The sequence below is a fragment of the Salvelinus alpinus genome, chromosome 4 (genome assembly GCF_045679555.1).
Source record: "Salvelinus alpinus chromosome 4, SLU_Salpinus.1, whole genome shotgun sequence".
Lineage (NCBI taxonomy): Eukaryota > Metazoa > Chordata > Actinopteri > Salmoniformes > Salmonidae > Salvelinus > Salvelinus alpinus.
This window is the reverse complement of record NC_092089.1, coordinates 62,053,440-62,071,694: the sequence shown is the minus strand read 5'-3', so window position 1 is coordinate 62,071,694 and position 18,255 is coordinate 62,053,440. Positions and strand designations below refer to the sequence as shown.

At 41.6% G+C, this 18,255-nt stretch overlaps 1 protein-coding gene across 2 annotated transcripts in view; it reads right to left on the bottom strand.

The window, feature by feature from the left end:
- The window catches only part of LOC139574090 (rho guanine nucleotide exchange factor 37-like), a 35,048-nt gene extending 20,370 nt beyond the window's left edge, over positions 1-14,678 (bottom strand). The window contains exons 1-4 of one of the 2 annotated variants that reach the window (XM_071398259.1): positions 14,495-14,678; positions 4,402-4,479; positions 2,092-2,486; positions 1,475-1,604 (exon numbers count right to left, since the gene is read on the bottom strand). In XM_071398259.1, the coding sequence (XP_071254360.1) occupies positions 1,475-1,604; positions 2,092-2,475 (514 nt within the window). In that variant the 5' untranslated portion in view covers positions 2,476-2,486; positions 4,402-4,479; positions 14,495-14,678. Of the gene's footprint in view, positions 1-1,474; positions 1,605-2,091; positions 2,487-4,401; positions 8,406-14,494 lie in introns of those variants that run through there. The other variant, XM_071398258.1, reaches the window with a different exon arrangement.
- Positions 14,679-18,255: the final 3,577 nt, after the last annotated feature.

The window sequence follows — 18,255 nt, the reverse complement described above, 5'->3', positions numbered from 1 at the left end:
TCTTGAGCCACTCCTTTGTTGCCTTGACCGTGTGTTTTGGGTCATTGTCATGCTGGAATACCCATCCACGACCCATTTTCAATACCCTGGCTGAGGGAAGGAGGTTTTCACCCAAGATTTGACGGTACATGGCTCCGTCCATCGTCCCTTTGATGCGGTGAAGTTGTCCTGTCCCTTTAGCAGAAAAACACCCCCAAAGCATAATGTTTCCACCTCCATGTTTGACGGTGGGGATGGTTTCTTGGGGTCATAGGCAGCATTCCTCCTCCTCCAAACACGGCAAGTTGGGTTGATGCCAAAGAACTCCATTTTGGTCTCATCTGACCACAACACGTTCACCCAGTTGTCCTCTGAATCATTCAGATGTTCATTGGCAAACTTCAGACGGGCATGTATATGTGCTTTCTTGAGCAGGGGGACCTTGCGGGCGCTGCAGGATTTCAGTCCTTCACGGCATAGTGTGTTACCAATTGTTTTCTTGATGACTATGGTCCCAGCTGCCTTGAGATCATTGACAAGATCCTCCTGTGTAGTTCTGGGCTGATTCCTCACCGTTCTCATGATCATTGCAACTCCACGAGGTGAGATCTTGCATGGAGCCCCAGGCTGAGGGAGATTGACAGTTCTTTTGTGTTTCTTCCATTTGCGAATAATCACAGAAACTGTTGTCACCTTCTCACCAAGCTGCTTGGCGATGGTCTTGTAGCCCATTCCAGCCTTGTGTAGGTCTACAATCTTGTCCCTGACATCCTTGGAGAGCTCTTTGGTCTTGGCCATGGTGGAGAGTTTGGAATCTGATTGATTGATTGCTTCTGTGGACAGGTATCTTTTATACAGGTAAGAAACTGAGATTAGGAGCACTCCCTTTAAGAGTGTGCTCCTAATCTCCGTTCGTTACCTGTATGAAAGACACCTGGGAGCCAGAAATCTTTTTGATTGAGAAGGGGTCAAATACTTATTTCCCTCATTAAAATGCAAATCAATTTATAAAATTTTTGACATGCATTTTTCTGGATATTTTTGTTGTTATTCTGTCTCTCACTGTTCAAATAAACCTACCATTAAAATTATAGACTGATAATTTCTTTGTCAGTGGGCAAACGTACAAAATCAGCAGGGGATCAAATACTTTTTTCCCTCACTGTATGTAGTACACATAATGAGAAGCAGCTGGTATCAATAGTCCTGTGAAACAGAGGTGCTTGACGTGAGCCTATTCTTGAATAGCCCCATAGAATTAGTAGGTGGGGTGATGCAGGTGTGAATATATTACTAAGTACCTGTGAGTAAGAATCACTAGGTGTGATAGTGTATGTTTGAGGTGTGAAGGTAGCTCGCCGCGGTGACGGTCCTGCAGTACTGCTCCTGTATGGCTCAGTTGGTAGAGCATGGCACTTGCAATGCCAGGAATTCAATTCCCACGGCCACCCATTAGTAAATGATTTTGATAAAAAAATTATAATAATCTGCTTACACAGGGTCTCCAGAAAGAGAGGATCATGGGGCGTGACCTGCTTCTGGTCCAGGAGGCTGAGGAGGCGTCCCGACACATCAATCACCTCCTCTATGTACAGGAACATGCTGTCCAGGTTAGGCAGCTGAGGCTGTGGTGGGGAGGAAGGTACACCATTTATCATAACGACTTTACTTCTGCACAAAGGGCATCATTCACCCACCACTACACTACCCCCTCCTCCTATCCACCTTTCTATCCCTTCTCTCTCCATTCTCCTCCCTGTCTCTCACCCTCTGCATCCTCCTGCCTCTTTCCGTCCGTCCACCAACATTAGCCCTCCTCATCATTACCACTGGCTGACGCATAGAGAGGCTTGCCTTCCAGCCCATAAAATGTGATTTCATCCTGTTTTTACGAGACTCCCATTTTAAGCACAGCCTTCTATTCAAATACATTCGATGATATGGTAATTTAAATACCTTCAGAGACAGGAAAGGAAATAAAGCGTGGTGCTTCAAGACCATTCCTTAGAGATTTGTCTATTGACTTTAGACCCACTAGGGTCCGTAGTTTTCCCCGGACAAGTCACATGGTCAGGAAACTCCTAGCCCTGTGCAGCGGTGCAGTAGAAGTACCTGTAGTTTCTGCAGGTTGCTCCTGATGGTGCAGGTGCAGACCTGGAGGAGTCTCAAGTAGTTCCTCTCGGTGTAGACCAGCTCCTCTGTGGCCAGGAGCTGCCTCTGAGCCTCTCTCTCAGCCCTCTCCTTGGCTGCAGCCTCCTCAGCCGCAGCCTTCTCTGATGCATCCTCTGCTGGCGCCTCCACAAACACGGTCATCTTTGATAACAGCGAGAGACATATAGGGTCCTCCTCTGTGTCCACTGCCTCACACTTATCCGCTGTTCCCTCGCTCTCCTCCGACCTCTTCTCTTTGGCCTCAGCTCTGGGACTTAGAGAAGGAGTATGGTTTCGGGGAGCCAGGGTTGGGGTAGCTGGCTCAGCCCTCACTGGGCTTTCCATGCTGAGGCTGTCTGTCAGAGAAATAGGGGGTTAGCTCCATGTGGGGCCTGAGGTCTATATCCCACCCAGTAGTAGCAGCCAGTGGCAGGGCTATTATAGTGGGTCTGAATGGCTTATACTCTGCATTGTTTCCTGTCCTTTGAGCTGGAACACCACGTGTTCGCACAACATGGTCCTGCTTTTACAAAGCTGTTGCTACTAAAGCAACTTCCATTTTGAGCAGATTTCAATCAATCAATGTAATAAGGTTTACAGTGCCTTGAGAAAGTATTCAAACCCCTTGACTTGTTCCACATTGTTGTGTTAAAGCCTGAATTCAAAATGTATTAAATTAATTCTTTATCACCCACTACACACAATACCACATAATGAGAAAGTGAAAACATGTTTTTTAGAAGTGTTTGAAAATGTATGAAAAAAGAAATACAGAAATATCAAATTTAGGTACTCAACCCAGAGTCAATACTTTGTAGAACCACCTTTAGCAGTGATTACTGCTGTGAGTCTTTCTGGGTAGGTCTCTAAGAGCTTTCCACACCTGGATTGTGCAACATTTGCCCATTATTCTTTTCAAAATGTCTATTAATTGGTGGATGTCATTGTAAACAGCTTTCGTACGCTCTTTTTTACTACAAAAACATAGACGTGACATTTTCACATAATTTGTTGATGTTGGGGTGGTGATGGAGATTACATTTCCTTTAAAGATTACAAGCATACCCATAACATGATCCAGCCACCACTATGCTTGAAAAATATGGAGAGCAGTACTCAGTAATGTTGTTGTATTGGATTTGTCCCAAACATAACACTTTGTATTTAGAACAAAAAGCGAATTGCTTAGCCATATTTTTAGCAGTATTACTTTAGTGCCATTTTGCAAACAGGGTGCATGTTTTGGATAATTTTTTATTCTGTACGGGCTTCCTTTTCACTCAGTCAATTAGGTTAGTATTGTGGAGTAACTACAACGTTGTTGATCCATTCTCAGTTCTCTAATCACAGCCATTAAACTCCGTAACCGTTTTAGTCACCATTGGGCTCATGGTGAAATCCCAGAGTGGTTACCTTCCTCTCCGGCAACTGAGTTAGGAAGGACGCCTGTATCTTTGAAGTGACTGGGTGTATTAATACGCCATCCAAAGTGTAATTAATAACTTCACCATGCTCAAAGGGATATTCAATGTCTACTTTTTTTTTTATACACATCTACTGTACCAATAGGTGTCCTTTTTTGCGAGACATTGGAAAAACCTACCTGGTCTGTGGTTGAAATTCACTGCTCGACTGAGGTACCTTACAGATAATTGTATGTGTGGGGTAGAGATGAGGTAGTCATCCAAAAATCATGTTAAACACTATTATTGCCCACAGAGTGAGTCCATGCAACTTAAGCACATTTGTATAATTATTATTATTTAGGCTTGCCATAAATGATGGTGTATTGTGTGTAAACAAGTGACAAAAAATCTCAATTTAATCTATATAAACTCAGGCTGTAACACAACAAAATATGGATGAAGTGAAGGGGTGTGAATACTTTCTGAAGGCACTATAGCCGTTTAAAAACGCAGGTACTGTCTTTGACTCATTCATGTTATGGGAATACTGACTAGAAATGTGTGGAGGGACATTCAGTGGTTGTGATTCAGCAGCAAAATGACTTGAAAAATGTTGACTTAGCCGTGATTCACCACTGAACAAAAGTTACCAAAACAAAGTGATCTACCTAATGAGTCATACTGTTAATTAATAAGGTGGATAGAAATACAGACATTACATAAATAGACACACCACCATAACAAAACAGGTCTCTGGATTACTAGTTTAATAATCCAATATCAACAACAACAACCTCACCTCAGGCTGAAAATATCAGGTTCTCAGTGACAGTGCCAGCAGAAAACAACCATTAAAGCATATTACCTTGAGAAGAGGCCTGGGATCAGACGCAGCAGGGCTCGCAGGCCAAAGGATTGTGCTGCGGTTGTTGCAGTCGAGTGCCTGGCAAACACACCAACATATAGAGACTGGTGTAACTTTCTCCACTGACTCACTCACTAACAGAGCTGTGCCTCATGTGGCATGGGTGTGTGAGTGGAGGCTTGTGGGGGAATGGGGGATGGGAGGGTCAGCGGCATGGGATGTTTGTTGGGGTAAAGTGGGAGGCAGATAGGGAGGTTGTAGGCTTTTAGCAGTGTGGAAAGCCCTGAGCGCACACAGCACATATCCTCTCTGTGCTGAATAAGCTGATTGACTGCAGCAGCCGGTGAAAAGGAAGTGACGCCTGCTCAGGAAGAAGCTCATTGGCTGGCACCCATTCAAGAAGAAAGGCTGGCCCGCCAGTAGAGAGACAGCACCATGCCGATTGATGTTTTCTCACAGGAAACAAAAGCTCAAAGGGAATTCAATGCCAATTGCCACCCAAGTAATTGCAAAGATTTTCCACCTGTAAGAATTTAGAAATATGTGGATGTCTGAGTACAAGACAAACTCATATGGAGTTCACAGTAAATGTTTATCTTGAGGGTGATGAAATTTGTCAGTTATTTACAGAGAAACAATTCAGCTAACAAACATTTCAGGCCCAACAAGGAAAGAAAATGGATCCGAGTTGATAATATTGGAACTGGGCCAAGGAATGCTGCGTAAATTGATGAATTAATAGTTCATAGTTCGGTCATCATTGTGATCACTTGTAGTTGTTAAACAAGTACAGGTGATGATAACTCATTGCTAATTTTACAACAGGAAACAGCAATAACCTTACCCATGTGTTCAAATTTAAATATTCCATTGACCAGGGAGGAAACTTGGATTCCAGGGATAGCAGGATACTGAATGGCTGATGGGTCGGTCCTAATGACCAGAGGATAAAAATATGTTTCAGACTAAATATCCTCCACTCATCACATCATAATTATCTTCCTTTTTACTTAGGTCATGGCCCATTTCAAATGTACAGTATAGCAGATTGTAGAAAAATTACAGTAGGCCTACTACTTCTACAGCAGTAGATTGTAGTACTAGTATACAGTTGAAGTCGGACGTTTACATACACCTTAGCCAAATAAATTTAAACTCAGTTTGACACAATTCCTGACATTTAATCCTAGTAAACATTCCCTGTCTAGGTCAGTTAGGATCACCACTTTATTTTAAGAATGTGAAATGTCAGAATAACAGTAGAGAGAATGATTTATTTCAGCTTTTATTTCTTTCATCACATTCCCAGTGGGTCAGAAGTTTACATACACTCAATTAGTATTTGCTTGCATTGCCTTTAAATTGTTTAACATGGGTCAAACGTTTTGGGTAGCCTTCCACAAGCTTCCCACAATAAGTTGTGCGAATTTTGGCCCATTCCTCCTGACAGAGCTGGTGTAACTGAGTTAGGTTTGTAGGCCTCCTTGCTCGCATACACTTTTTCAGTTCTGCTCACAAATTGTCTATAGAATTGAGGTCAGGGCTTTGTTATAGCCACTCCAATACCTTGACTTTGTTGTCCTTAAGCCATTTTGCCACAACTTTGGAAGTATGCTTGGGGTCATTGTCCATTTGGAAGACCCATTTGCGACCAAGCTTTAACTTCCTGACTGATGTCTTGAGATGTTGTTTCAATATACCCCAAAAATATTCCTGCCTCATGATGCCATCTATTTTGTGAAGTGCACCTGTCCTTCCTGCAGCAAAGCACCCCCACAACATGGTGCTGCCACCCCCGTGATTCACGGTTGGGATGGTGTTCTTCAGCTTGCAAGCCTCTCCCTTTTTCCTCCAAACATAGCGATGGTCATTATGGCCAAACAGTTCTATTTTTGTTTCATCAGACCAGACATTTTTCCAAAAAGTATGATCTTTGTCCCCATGTGCAGTTGCAAACCGTAGTCTGGCTTTTTTTAATGGCGGTTTTGGAGCAATGGCTTCTTCCTTGCCGAGCGGCCTTTCAGGTTATGTCGATATATGACTTGTTTTACTGTGGATATAGATCATTTGTACCCGTTTCCTCCAGCATCTTCACAAGGTCCTTTGCTGTTGTTCTGGGATTGATTTGCACTTTTCGCACCAAAGTACGTTCATCTCTAGGAGACAGAAAGCATCTCCTTCCTGAGCAGTATGACGGCTGCGTGTCTCATGGTGTTTATACTTGCGTACTATTGTTTGTATAGATGAACGTGGTACCTTCAGGCATTTGGAAATTGCTCCCAAGGATGAACCAGACTTGTGGAGGTCTACAATTTTTTTTCTGAGGTCTTGGCTGAGTTTTTTGATTTTCCCATGAAGTCAAGCAAAGAGGCACTGAGTTTGAAGGTAGGCCTTGAAATACATCCACAGGTACACCTCCAATTGACTCAAATGATTTCAATTAGCCTATCAGAAGCTTCTAAAGCAATGACATCATTTTCTGGAATTTTCCAAGCTGTTTAAAGGCACAGTCAACTTAGTGTGTCAACTTCTGACCCACTGGAATTGTGATACAATTAATTATAAGTGAAATAATCTGTCTGTAAACAATTGTTGGAAAAATTGCTTGTGTCATGCACAAAGTAGATGTCCTAACCGACTTGCCAAAACTATAGTTTGTTAACAAGAAATTTGTGGAGTGGTTGAAAAACGAGTTTTAATGATTCCAACCCAATTGTATGTAAACTTAAGACTTCAACTGTAAGTAGTAGATTAAATACTTCCCGAAGGCACTGTATCTTGGTAGCCAGAGTTCTTGACTTTTTTCACATGGTTACAGCCTTATTGTAAAATTGATTAAATAATTTTTTCACCCATCAATCTACATACAATACCCCATAATGACAAAGAAAAAACAGGATTTTAGAAATGTTTGCAAATGTATTTTAAAAAATTACAGAAATATCACATTTACATAAGTATTCAGACCCTTTACTCAATACTTTGTAGAAGCACCTTTGGCAGCAATTACAGCCTGGAGTCTTCTTGGGTATGATGCTACGAGCTTGGCACACCTGTATTTGGGGAGTTTTCCCATTCTTCTATGCAGATCCTCTCAAGCTCTGTCAGGTTAAATGGGGAGCGTTGCTGCACAGCTATTTTCAGGTCTCTCCAGAGATTTTCAATCAGGTTGAAGTGTAGGCTCTGGCTGGGCCACTCAAGGACATTCAGAGACTTGTCTCGAAGCCACTCCTGTGTTGTCTTGGCTGTGTGCTTAGGGTTGTTGTCCTGATGGAAAGTGAACCTTCACTCCAGTCTCAGGTCCGGAGCACTCTGGAGCAGGTTTTCATCAAGGATCTCTCTGTACTTTGCTCCGTTCATCTTTCCCTCGATCCTGACTAGTCTCACAGTCCCTGCCGCTGAAAAACATCCCCACAACATGATGCTGCCACCACCATGCTTCAGCGTAGAGATGGTGCCTGGTTTCCTCCAGAAGTGACACTTGGCATTCAAGCAAAAGAGTTCAATCTTGATTTCATCAGACCAGAGAATCTTGTTTCTCATGGTCTGAGAGTCTTTAGGTGCCTTTTGTCAAACTCCACCCAGCCTAAACCCCAAAGAGCAAGCAAAGCAGATGAAGCTGAGTTTACAGCACCAGATAAAAGAAAGAGCATTTAATAAGATACACGCTTGGCCGAATCGAGAACTAAGAAAACTTAATGATGCTAAGGTTGGTTGAAAATTGTGTGCTACACCAAACAGTACCTAACCTGTAACTCCCAGTAATGGATACCAAAAATCTTAAGTTAAATCACATTATCTGGTGTAACAATCTGTAGCTACTCTACCCCCTTCATAGAAGCTAACTACTTTAGAGCCTATTGACAATAGTATCTGTGACCCGATTCAGGAAACTAGGCGTATGTCGCAAGTCACGACTTCACAGAAGAGCCGTTTCAACGTAAAAAATATTTTATCAAAATGCTTTTTTTTGGAAGAAATACCTTCTCGAACATGTGAACTTTTATGTGGCTTAATAACAAACTTGTATGCCATCTGTAAATACAAATAGAATTGTTTAATTACGAGCCATGTTGTTTAAGCCACAGAAAAAGACAGCAACCTTCCAACTAGCCATGATTGGCTGAGATAATGAGTGGGCTGGACATGCCGAGAGAGGAGTTCGCATTGGTCTGCCATATAGAAGGCTTCTGTCTATTTGAGCTTGTCAGTCTGTGTTGTTAATCCTGTCGAACACTGATTTTTTAAAATGTATTGTGTAGTGGAGCTGCATAAGTTTTGCTCTCCACTTTCTGGAGGATCAAGTTATGAAATTGGTGGAATTAGAGTATAATAGCTAGATAGAGGTGTTTTCTCCATGTCTCCGGATTATATCTTCAAACTAAGGGCAACCGTGGTATGGCATTCCTGACAGGGAGATGCGTCCATCATGCATGATGATGTATACAGGTCAGTTAGCTAGCTTCATTTTCAGATATTACACGTTTCTAATTTTGACAGAAAGTTGTTTAATTTCAAGCTAAAGTGTACTGTTAGCTAGCTAGCTGACATTAGCTGCTGGCTCCCTAGCTGACGTTATTATTTGTTTCCCAGAGTCGTTTGCTTTTCTAGTTGGAGCCTAATGTTAGCTAGCTAACATTGAACCTGGTTGGTTAGCTCCCAGCACTGTGGCATTGTTGGCACTGTTCATTGTTGTTTAACTAGCGAACGTTAGCTGGCTGTCTCCTTACCTAACGTTACGTGTGTACACCACCTGTTGAATATGGCCGGTGTCAGTTAACGTCTGCAAAAAAAAGCATAATCAAATTGTTGCCAGCTGAGCTGGTTAGGCTGTTTTCATGTTATCCAGATGTAAACTAATTGTCAGCCAGAGCGCCATGTGTGCACTCCGAGGGCAAAACGAGATGGGTGGGGCTTAAGCTTAAGAGGGTGTGAACGATGCTGAATGGGTGTAGACAAAGAGCTCTTCACTAGATACCAAAACATTCAAAGGCCATTTTCTCAAAAGTGAGTTTACAAGTTGATCAACTTTCAAAGAAGAATTATTTTCCCATTGTTCCTCAAATGCAGTGTATGATATACCATTTTGTAGCTCTGAGTCTCTACCTTTATCCAATGTAAAAATCCCCATTTCAAATTTTGCTACATAAGACCGAATCCGAATCCAGTCACAGAGTTGCAAAGAAAAACCCATATCTCAGACTGGCCAATAAACACAATGGGCAAAAGAACACAGACACTGGACAGAGGGACTCTGTCTAGAAGCCCAGCATCCCGGAGTCGCCTCTTCACTGTTGACATTGAGACTGGTGTTTGGCTGGTACTATTTAATGAAGCTGCCAGTTGAGGACTTGAGGCGTCTGTTTCTCAAACTAGACACTAATGTACTTGTCCTCTTGCTCAGTTGTGCACCGGGGCCTCCCACTCCTCTTTCTATTCTGGTTAGAGCCAGTTTGCGCTGTTCTGTGAAGGAAGTAGTACACAGCGTTATACGAGATCTTCAGTTTCTCACATGAAATAGCCTTAATTTCTCAGAACAAGAAATAGACTGACGAGTTTCAGAAGAAAGTTCTTTGTTTCTGGTCATTTTGAGCCTATACTCTAACCCACAAATGCTGATGCTCCAGATACTCAACTAGTCTAAAGGCCAGTTTTATTGCTTATTTAAATCAGAACAACAGTTTTCAGCTGTGCAAACATAATTAAAAAAGGGTTTTCTAATGATGAATGGGCCTTTTAAAATTATAAACTTGGATGAGCTAACACAACGTGCCAGTGGAACACAGGTGTGATGTTTGCTGATAATGGGCCTCTGTACGCATATGTAGATATTCCATTTAAAAATAAAATCTGCCGTTTCCAACTACAATAGTCATTTACAACATTAACAAGGTCTACACTGTATTTCTGATGAATTTGCTGTTATTTTAATGAGTAGTGTATATTCAACGGTAGTGTATATTTTTTTAAAGGTAAATTACTACACACCTTTATAGGGTTAGTGTTCCCGCACGGCCATATCTCCATGTTACAGTGCTGGTTTAGACAGATGGAACACACAGGCCGCCACCTTTACCTAAACATCATACTGTTACCATGGCTACTCCATGGATGTTCAGTCTGACTAAAAAAGACGCAATAGTCTCTGCAAGCCAGAATGTTGAATAAAATTATTTTTACACTTACTTTACCGGATCTACATGCTGTTGGTTCTTTTGGCAGCAAAAGGTAGAGATAGAGTATCCGCAGGAGAGTGTTTCCTACCCAACTTTTTGCGGCGCCGGTAGGTTCTGTCGTTTGTATTTTCTCTTGACACATTGCATGTCATGCACAATATGTAAACCATAGTCGAATGTAACCAAACTTGGTCTACCGAAGCATATTTCCTCGCAATTACCTGAAAGTGTTTGCTGTTTGGTCTGCGGTTCAGCTCTGCCATATTGTGCAAGTGTTTGTCACATGCGAATTTCATCAATATTGAAAATAAAATCCGGAAATACAAACTGATCATTGGCGATTTTAGCATGTAAATCTTGGTAGAGAAAAAAAAAAGTGGGATGCATGCCAGCAAAGCCACTACACAACAACACATTAATTGCACTATAACGGTGACAAACACTGCCCACAAACTGTTAGGGCCTAAATAAAGCTGTCCCAACAGCAGAGACCCAACATCTTACCACTGCTACACCTGGCTTTCAGCGGAGCCTTATCTGGCAGCAAAACTGTTCATTCAGCCTCATTTACTGCCTTTAAAAAAAACATAGCTGACATGACTGACTTGCTTAAACTAATGTGGTTTTCACTGACTATGGAGATGTACAAACTGTGGAATAAGGGGATGACAAGCGGATAAGAGGCAATCTGTAATTTCGATTAAGACATTAATGAGCGAGCGACGACGGACGTAGTCAATATAACTATTTGTTCAGCACTTTTGAAATGTACAGCGACAGAATTCAGAACATGGGCCATTCTTACAGTACTCCCTGTACAACAAGTCAGAACGGTAGGATAAATAAAGGGGGCATATAAACAGAAAATGAAAGCTCTTACAATATTCGATGATCACATTTCTCTAAAAACAGGTTATAGGCTACATGTGCACCACCAAGTTAGAACAGTAGGTGAAATTAAGAGGTGAAAATAGACCAAATTATTAGGGTGAGGCACATTGAATGCCGTTTGGGTCTTTGAGTGTCAAAAAAGATACGTTAAAAAAGGTTTTAATTTGACACGTCAAATAACAATTATATTATAGAATGTTTTGTGTGCTAAATTTGCACGTGCAAGCCAAGCACCACCACTACTATCAAAGCTGTACAAAAAAAGTTAGCAAACAAGCACACACCGGCCACGAACGATGTGTTTACAATACATCGTTGGTGAAAATAGACCAAATTATTAGGGTGAGGCACATGGGCTACTAACAGCTTACTACACAACATACAGTATTACTTTCTAAGCTACAATATACATATCTCCCTTGCATATTAGATCATTTATGCAGCAGCATACAAGCATACAATTTTTGGACTCACCTTATGAAGGTGGCGCAGCCGGTCCTTTGTGGGCAAATTTTGTCATCAAACAGTCATCAAAGTCTGGCATTCTCTGGATTTATGGTGGGAACTCTGGGGGGGGGGGGGGAACACAGCCGCTCCTTTGAATCGTTAGCTTTGCAATGTTTGCAGTTAGCCACTGATTCCTTCCAGATATAATTATTGTTGAAATTTTTCCAACTTGTGTAATCTTTATGTCCAATGGCCGATGAGCACTGATACATTTTATCTATAATTTCTCTTCATTATTTCTCTTCATATGACAAGGATTAAAAGGATTTTCCAGTAGATTGTCGACTTGATTCATTAAGACTTTGAAAGTGAGATGATGACAAAAATGTGGGGCTCAAATCAGGTGGGGTTCTGCCCTGAATGACGGGTCGTCACTGAAACTGATATACAGACAAGCCAGTGGAGGCTGCTGAGGGCAGGACGGCTCATAATAATGGCTGGAATCATTCCATTGACTCCATTTCAGCCATTATTATGAGCCAACCTTCCCTCAGCAGCCTCCACTGAGACCAGTGTACTGAAGGTCGGGTTGATAACAAAAATCGGCAGGTAAATTAAGTTGAAATTAAGTTTGTTCAACATTCTGACTTGTAATGGGACTGTTCGGGAATGCTGAGCCTTACATGTTGACCAAACCGCTCACGCATGTGCGATCAGGACACGCAGGTTGAAATACCAAAACAAACTCTGAACCAATTATATTAATTTGGGGACAGGTCAAAAAGCATTAAACATTTATGGCAATTTAGCTAGCTAGCTTGCTGTTGCCAACTAATTTGTCTTGGGATATAAACATTGGGTTGATATTTTACCTGAAATGCACAAGGTCCTCTACTCCGACAATTAATCCACAGATAAAACAGTAAACTGAATTAGTTTCTCGTCATCTCTCCTTCCTTCGGGCTTTTTCTTCTTCTTTGGACTCTATATGGTGGTTGGCAACCAACTTTACGGTGCATTACCCGACTGGAGTGTGGATGTCAGTTCATCTTTCAATCACACACGTGGGTATATGCTCCTAAAAACCAATGAGGAGATTTGAGAGGCAGGACTTGCAGCGTGTTGAGCGTCACAAATAGAACCAAGTTCTATTTTAGCGTCTGGCCACGTAGACGCTCGCGAGCGTGTAAATATTTCACTCTGATAAGAGGCAACCCCCACCTGTGCCAGTTAGCCATCTAGCATGCTCCGAACACCTGTGTAAGCTAACTGTGTAGAAAATGTAGTTAGTCAACTGGCATGAAAGATATGGGGCATATGTTTCGAAAACAATGAGACGTTTCCAAACAGTGTTGGAATAGTAGGTTGTGGGAGACTAATGGCTAAAAACCCTACAGTACATAAGGAGAAGGGTTTTCGATAAGTAGCTATTCGAGCACAAGATGTAGGACTCCAACTGTTCACAGCACAACTCCAACTACAAGATCAGCGCTCACAGAGAAATCAAAGGGTGTGTTCTTAAATTCAATCTACAGTGTCAGAGTGCGCTCAAAGCGTTGTCGTCTTTCTTTTCCCCAACGCAGTTAACCCAAAACCACACCCCGTTATTCAGAGGGACGTCTCACTCACAGGCGATCAGCGCAGAGACCGTGACCTTCCAAGGTAAGGATGGAAAATGTAATATAACAACTAGCTACCTACCTTAATGCAGGCCTATTATTATCATCACGTTTGGTAACATTTGCCCATGTATTTATTTTCAGAGTTTCAATGAGTTGTCAATTTCTCAGAACTCTGCTGAATTCCCTCAATTGAAGGTTGCTTATTATTCATAATTTCTCTAATATTTATTAGCTAATTATTCAGTCGAATAAGCTATGCTACAGCCATTGAATCGGTCTTTGAGCATTAAGGGACGTTAATGGCTAGCTCGGTCCACGACATTTTGTTATTATATTTTTCAATCTTGAAATACAAGGGCAAATGTTATTAATCAGTCACTGAAATTTCGCGCTACTTGATATCCACTTCCGGACTTGGAGAGCGCCCCACTGAATAACGGGGCGTGGTTTTTGCTTAACTGCGTTGGGAAAAGAAAGACGCGTTCAGACCGCACACTGAATGCTCTGGCCAAGGTCACGCACCCAAGATAACTGGCTAACGTTGGTTAGCTACTTCCAGACACAATGAGAGAACACCTCCCTCTTACCATTTTATTTGCCCTACTAGCAGAGCTGGTTAGCCTGTTTTCATGTTATCTAGAGCGTTGGTGACTAACTGTGCTGCTGGCAACAATTGATTTGCGCTTTTGCCGATGTTTACTGACGCTGACAATAGTCAATAGGTGTTGAGCATTCTTAAATTCATCAGTTATTATGCGCTCTGGCACACAGACGAGAGTGTTCTGAAAACGGAGTAGATAGCCAGCTAATTTACCAGCGCACCCAAAATTGTCTTTACCCTAGGGGATTAAATAATCTTCTAAAATATTGTGGAACTACTGTGCGATAAAGAGATCACGCTTTTAGAAGCTGTAACGTAGTCTACTGCGGCGACACTGTCACAAAATACACGCTCACCTTAACACTTATTGTTCGTCTTTGAACCCTCATTCACCGGAGTGGTATACTACGAAGCAAGCTAACGTTATATCTACTCAGGCGTTTCTAAAGCTAGTTAGCTTCACATTGCAGATCAGTCTTCATCTGTACTACAACCGTAGCTATTGCTCGTTTGCCTGCTGCTAACTCTAGCAGGTTTATAACTGCACATATGTTGCACGTGGTTAGTTGAATGCCGAACTCTTCAATGAATACAACGCTAAACCACGCAGCCTGGTCTCATAGACTAAACGTAGCATAGTAAACTGAATCCGGGAACTTATAATAGTGTATTATACAACGGGTGGGTTGTATATAAAACCGCATTCCAGCCGCTGTCTATTCCACAAGTTACCACCGGCTAAATCTATGACATTAAAATGCCTATTTACTCTGTTCCATCTGACTGCGGCAATCCACTGTCTCATCAGCCCAGCCAAGCAATTTATAAACTTAATCTCCACTATACAAAGCACCGCTAGACAATATCTCACATTTCTTTTAGACTAACATTTAGTTTTCAACAGCGGAAAGATTTGTATAAACCTTGCTGTCTGTCTCTCTGACATTTGAAACATTGTTTTAATATTCACATTTGATATCCAGCTGTCCCATAGTAATGAACGTGTCGAGACGAGATAGACAGGCAGGCAGCGTTTCTCATCCAGTCGAAATCATGAATCAACTGGCATTATTTTTATGGCTAGCGTTAGCCACCTAGTGAACGTTAGCTTTACCCACCTAGCTAATGTTAGCCACAATATATTGGAATTCGTAACATATACAATGGGGAGAACAAGTATTTGATACACTGCCGATTTTGCAGGTTTTCCTACTTACAAAGCATATAGAGGTCTGTAATTTCTATCATGGGTACACTTCAACTATGAGAGACGGAATCTAAAACAAAAATCCAGAAAATCACATTGTATGATTTTTAAGTAATTAATTTGCATTTTATTGCATGACATAAGTATTTGATACATCAGAAAAGCAGATCTTAATATTTGGTACAGAAACCTTTGTTTGCAATTACAGAGATCATACGTTTCCTGTAGTTCTTGACCAGGTTTGCACACACTGCAGCAGGGATTTTGGCCCACTCCTCCATACAGATCTTCTCCAGATCCTTCAGGTTTCGGGGCTGTCGCGGGGCTATACGGACTTTCAGCTCCCTCCAAAGATTTTCTATTGGGTTCAGGTCTGGAGACTGGCTAGGCCACTCCAGGACCTTGAGATGCTTCTTACGGCGCCACTCCTTAGTTGCCCTGGCTGTGTGTTTCGGGTCGTTGTCATGCTGGAAGACCCAGCCACGACCCATCTTCAATGCTCTTACTGAGGGAAGGAGGTTGTTGGCCAAGATCTCGCGATACATGGCCCCATCCATCCTCCCCTCAATACGGTGCAGTCATCCTGTACCCTTTGCAGAAAAGCATCCCCAAAGAATGATGTTTCCACCTCCATGCTTCACGGTTGGGATGGTGTTCTTGGGGTTGTACTCATCCTTCTTCTTCCTCCAAACACGGCGAGTGGAGTTTAGACCAAAAAGCTCTATTTTTGTCTCATCAGACCACATGACCTGCTCCCATTCCTCCTCTGGATCATCCAGATGGTCATTGGCAAACTTCAGACGGGCCTGGACATGCGCTGGCTTGAGCAGGTGGACCTTGCGTGCGCTGCAGGATTTTAATCCATGACGGTGTAGTGTGTTACTAATGGTTTTCTTTGAGACTGTGGTCCCAGCTCTCTTCAGGTCATTGACCAGGTCCTGCCGTGTAGTTCTGGGCTGATAACTCACCTTCCTCATGATCATTGATGCCCCACGAGGTGAGATCTTGCATGGAGCCCCAGACCGAGGGTGATTGACCGTCATCTTGAACTTCTTCCATTTTCTAATAATTGCGCCAACAGTTGTTGCCTTCTCACCAAGCTGCTTGCCTATTGTCCTGTAGCCCATCCCAGCCTGTTGCATGTCTACAATTTTATCCCTGATGTCCTTATACAGCTCTCTGGTCTTGGCCATTGTGGAGAGGTTGGAGTCTGTTTGATTGAGTGTGTGGACAGGTGTTTTTTATACAGGTAACGAGTTCAAACAGGTGCAGTTAATACAGGTAATGAGTGGAGAACAGGAGGGCTTCTTAAAGAAAAACTAACAGGTCTGTGAGAGCCGGAATTCTTACTGGTTGGTAGGTGATCAAATACTTATGTCATGCAATAAAATGCAAATGAATTACTTAAAAATCATACAATGTGATTTTCTGGATTTTTGTTTTAGATTCCGTCTCTCACAGTTGAAGTGTACCTATGATAAAAATTACAGACCTCTACATGCTTTGTAAGTAGGAAAACCTGCAAAATCGGCAGTGTATCAAATACTTGTTCTCCCCACTGTATGTTTTGCAAATTCAAAACATATTGTACAAATTGCAATTACTAACATATTATATAAATTGCAATTCTTAACATGTCATATGAATTGTAATACGTAACAGCGTATGAAATGGATGATGGATATTGTTGTGACATGAATACCATTAGGGCAATGACGATTATTTTTAAAAATCAATTAACTACGTTTAACCTCTCTTGGGTACGTGAGACGTTAGCGTCCCACCTCTTCAACAGCCAGTGAAACTGCTGGGCGCCAAATTCAAATACAGAAATACTCATTATAAAAATTCAGAAAATATATTAATAATATATATATTTTACATAGGTTTAAAGATGAACTTCTTGTGAATCCAACCACGGTGTCAGATTTTAAAATGCTTTACGGCGAAAGCATACCTTACGATTATTTGAGAACATAGCCCAGTAGACAAATCATTACAAATAGTAACCAGCCAAGTAGAACAGTTACACAAGTCAGAAATAGAGATAAAATTAATCCCTTACCTTTGCTGATCTTCATATGGTTGCACTCAGCAGACATTCATTTACTCAATAAATGTTCCTTTTGTTCGATAAAGTCTCTTTATATCCAAAAAACTCAGTTTTGTTCGCACGTTTTCTTCAGTAATCCACAGTCTCAAACGCAGTCAAAACAGGCAGACAAAAAAATCCAAATTGTATCTGTAAAGTTCATAGAAACATGTCAAACGATGTTTATATTCAATCCTCAGGTTGTTTTTAGCCTAAATAATCGATAATATTTCAACCGGACAATAACGTCGTCAATATAAAATGTAAACAAGAAAGGCACTCTCTCGGTTGTGCGCATGAAAAAGCTCCGTGACCCTTTAGGGTCCACTCATTCAGACTGCTCTTACTTACTAATTTTTAAGAATACAAGACTGAAACAATTTCTAAAGACTGTTGACATCTAGTGGAAGGCATAGAAACTGCAATTTGAGTCCTAAGTCAATGGATACTGTAATGGCATTGAATAGAAAACTACAAAACAAAAAACTACTTCCTGAATGGATTCTTCTCAGGTTTTCGCCTGCCAAATCAGTTCTGTTTTACTCACAGACACTATTTTAACAGTGTTGGAAACTTTAGAGTGTTTTCTATCCAAATCTACCAATTATATGCATATCATATCTTCTGGGCCCGAGAAGCAGGCAGTTTAATTTGGGCATGCATTTCATCCAAAATTCCGAATGCTGCCCCCTACCCTAGAGAAGTTAAATGTTTACGTGATTAAATTAACCACGTAATAATTAACTTATTAGCAATCTTGGGGCACCATGGGAAAAGTTTGTTTAATGAACTACCGTTTCTCAAATTAACTCAAGAAT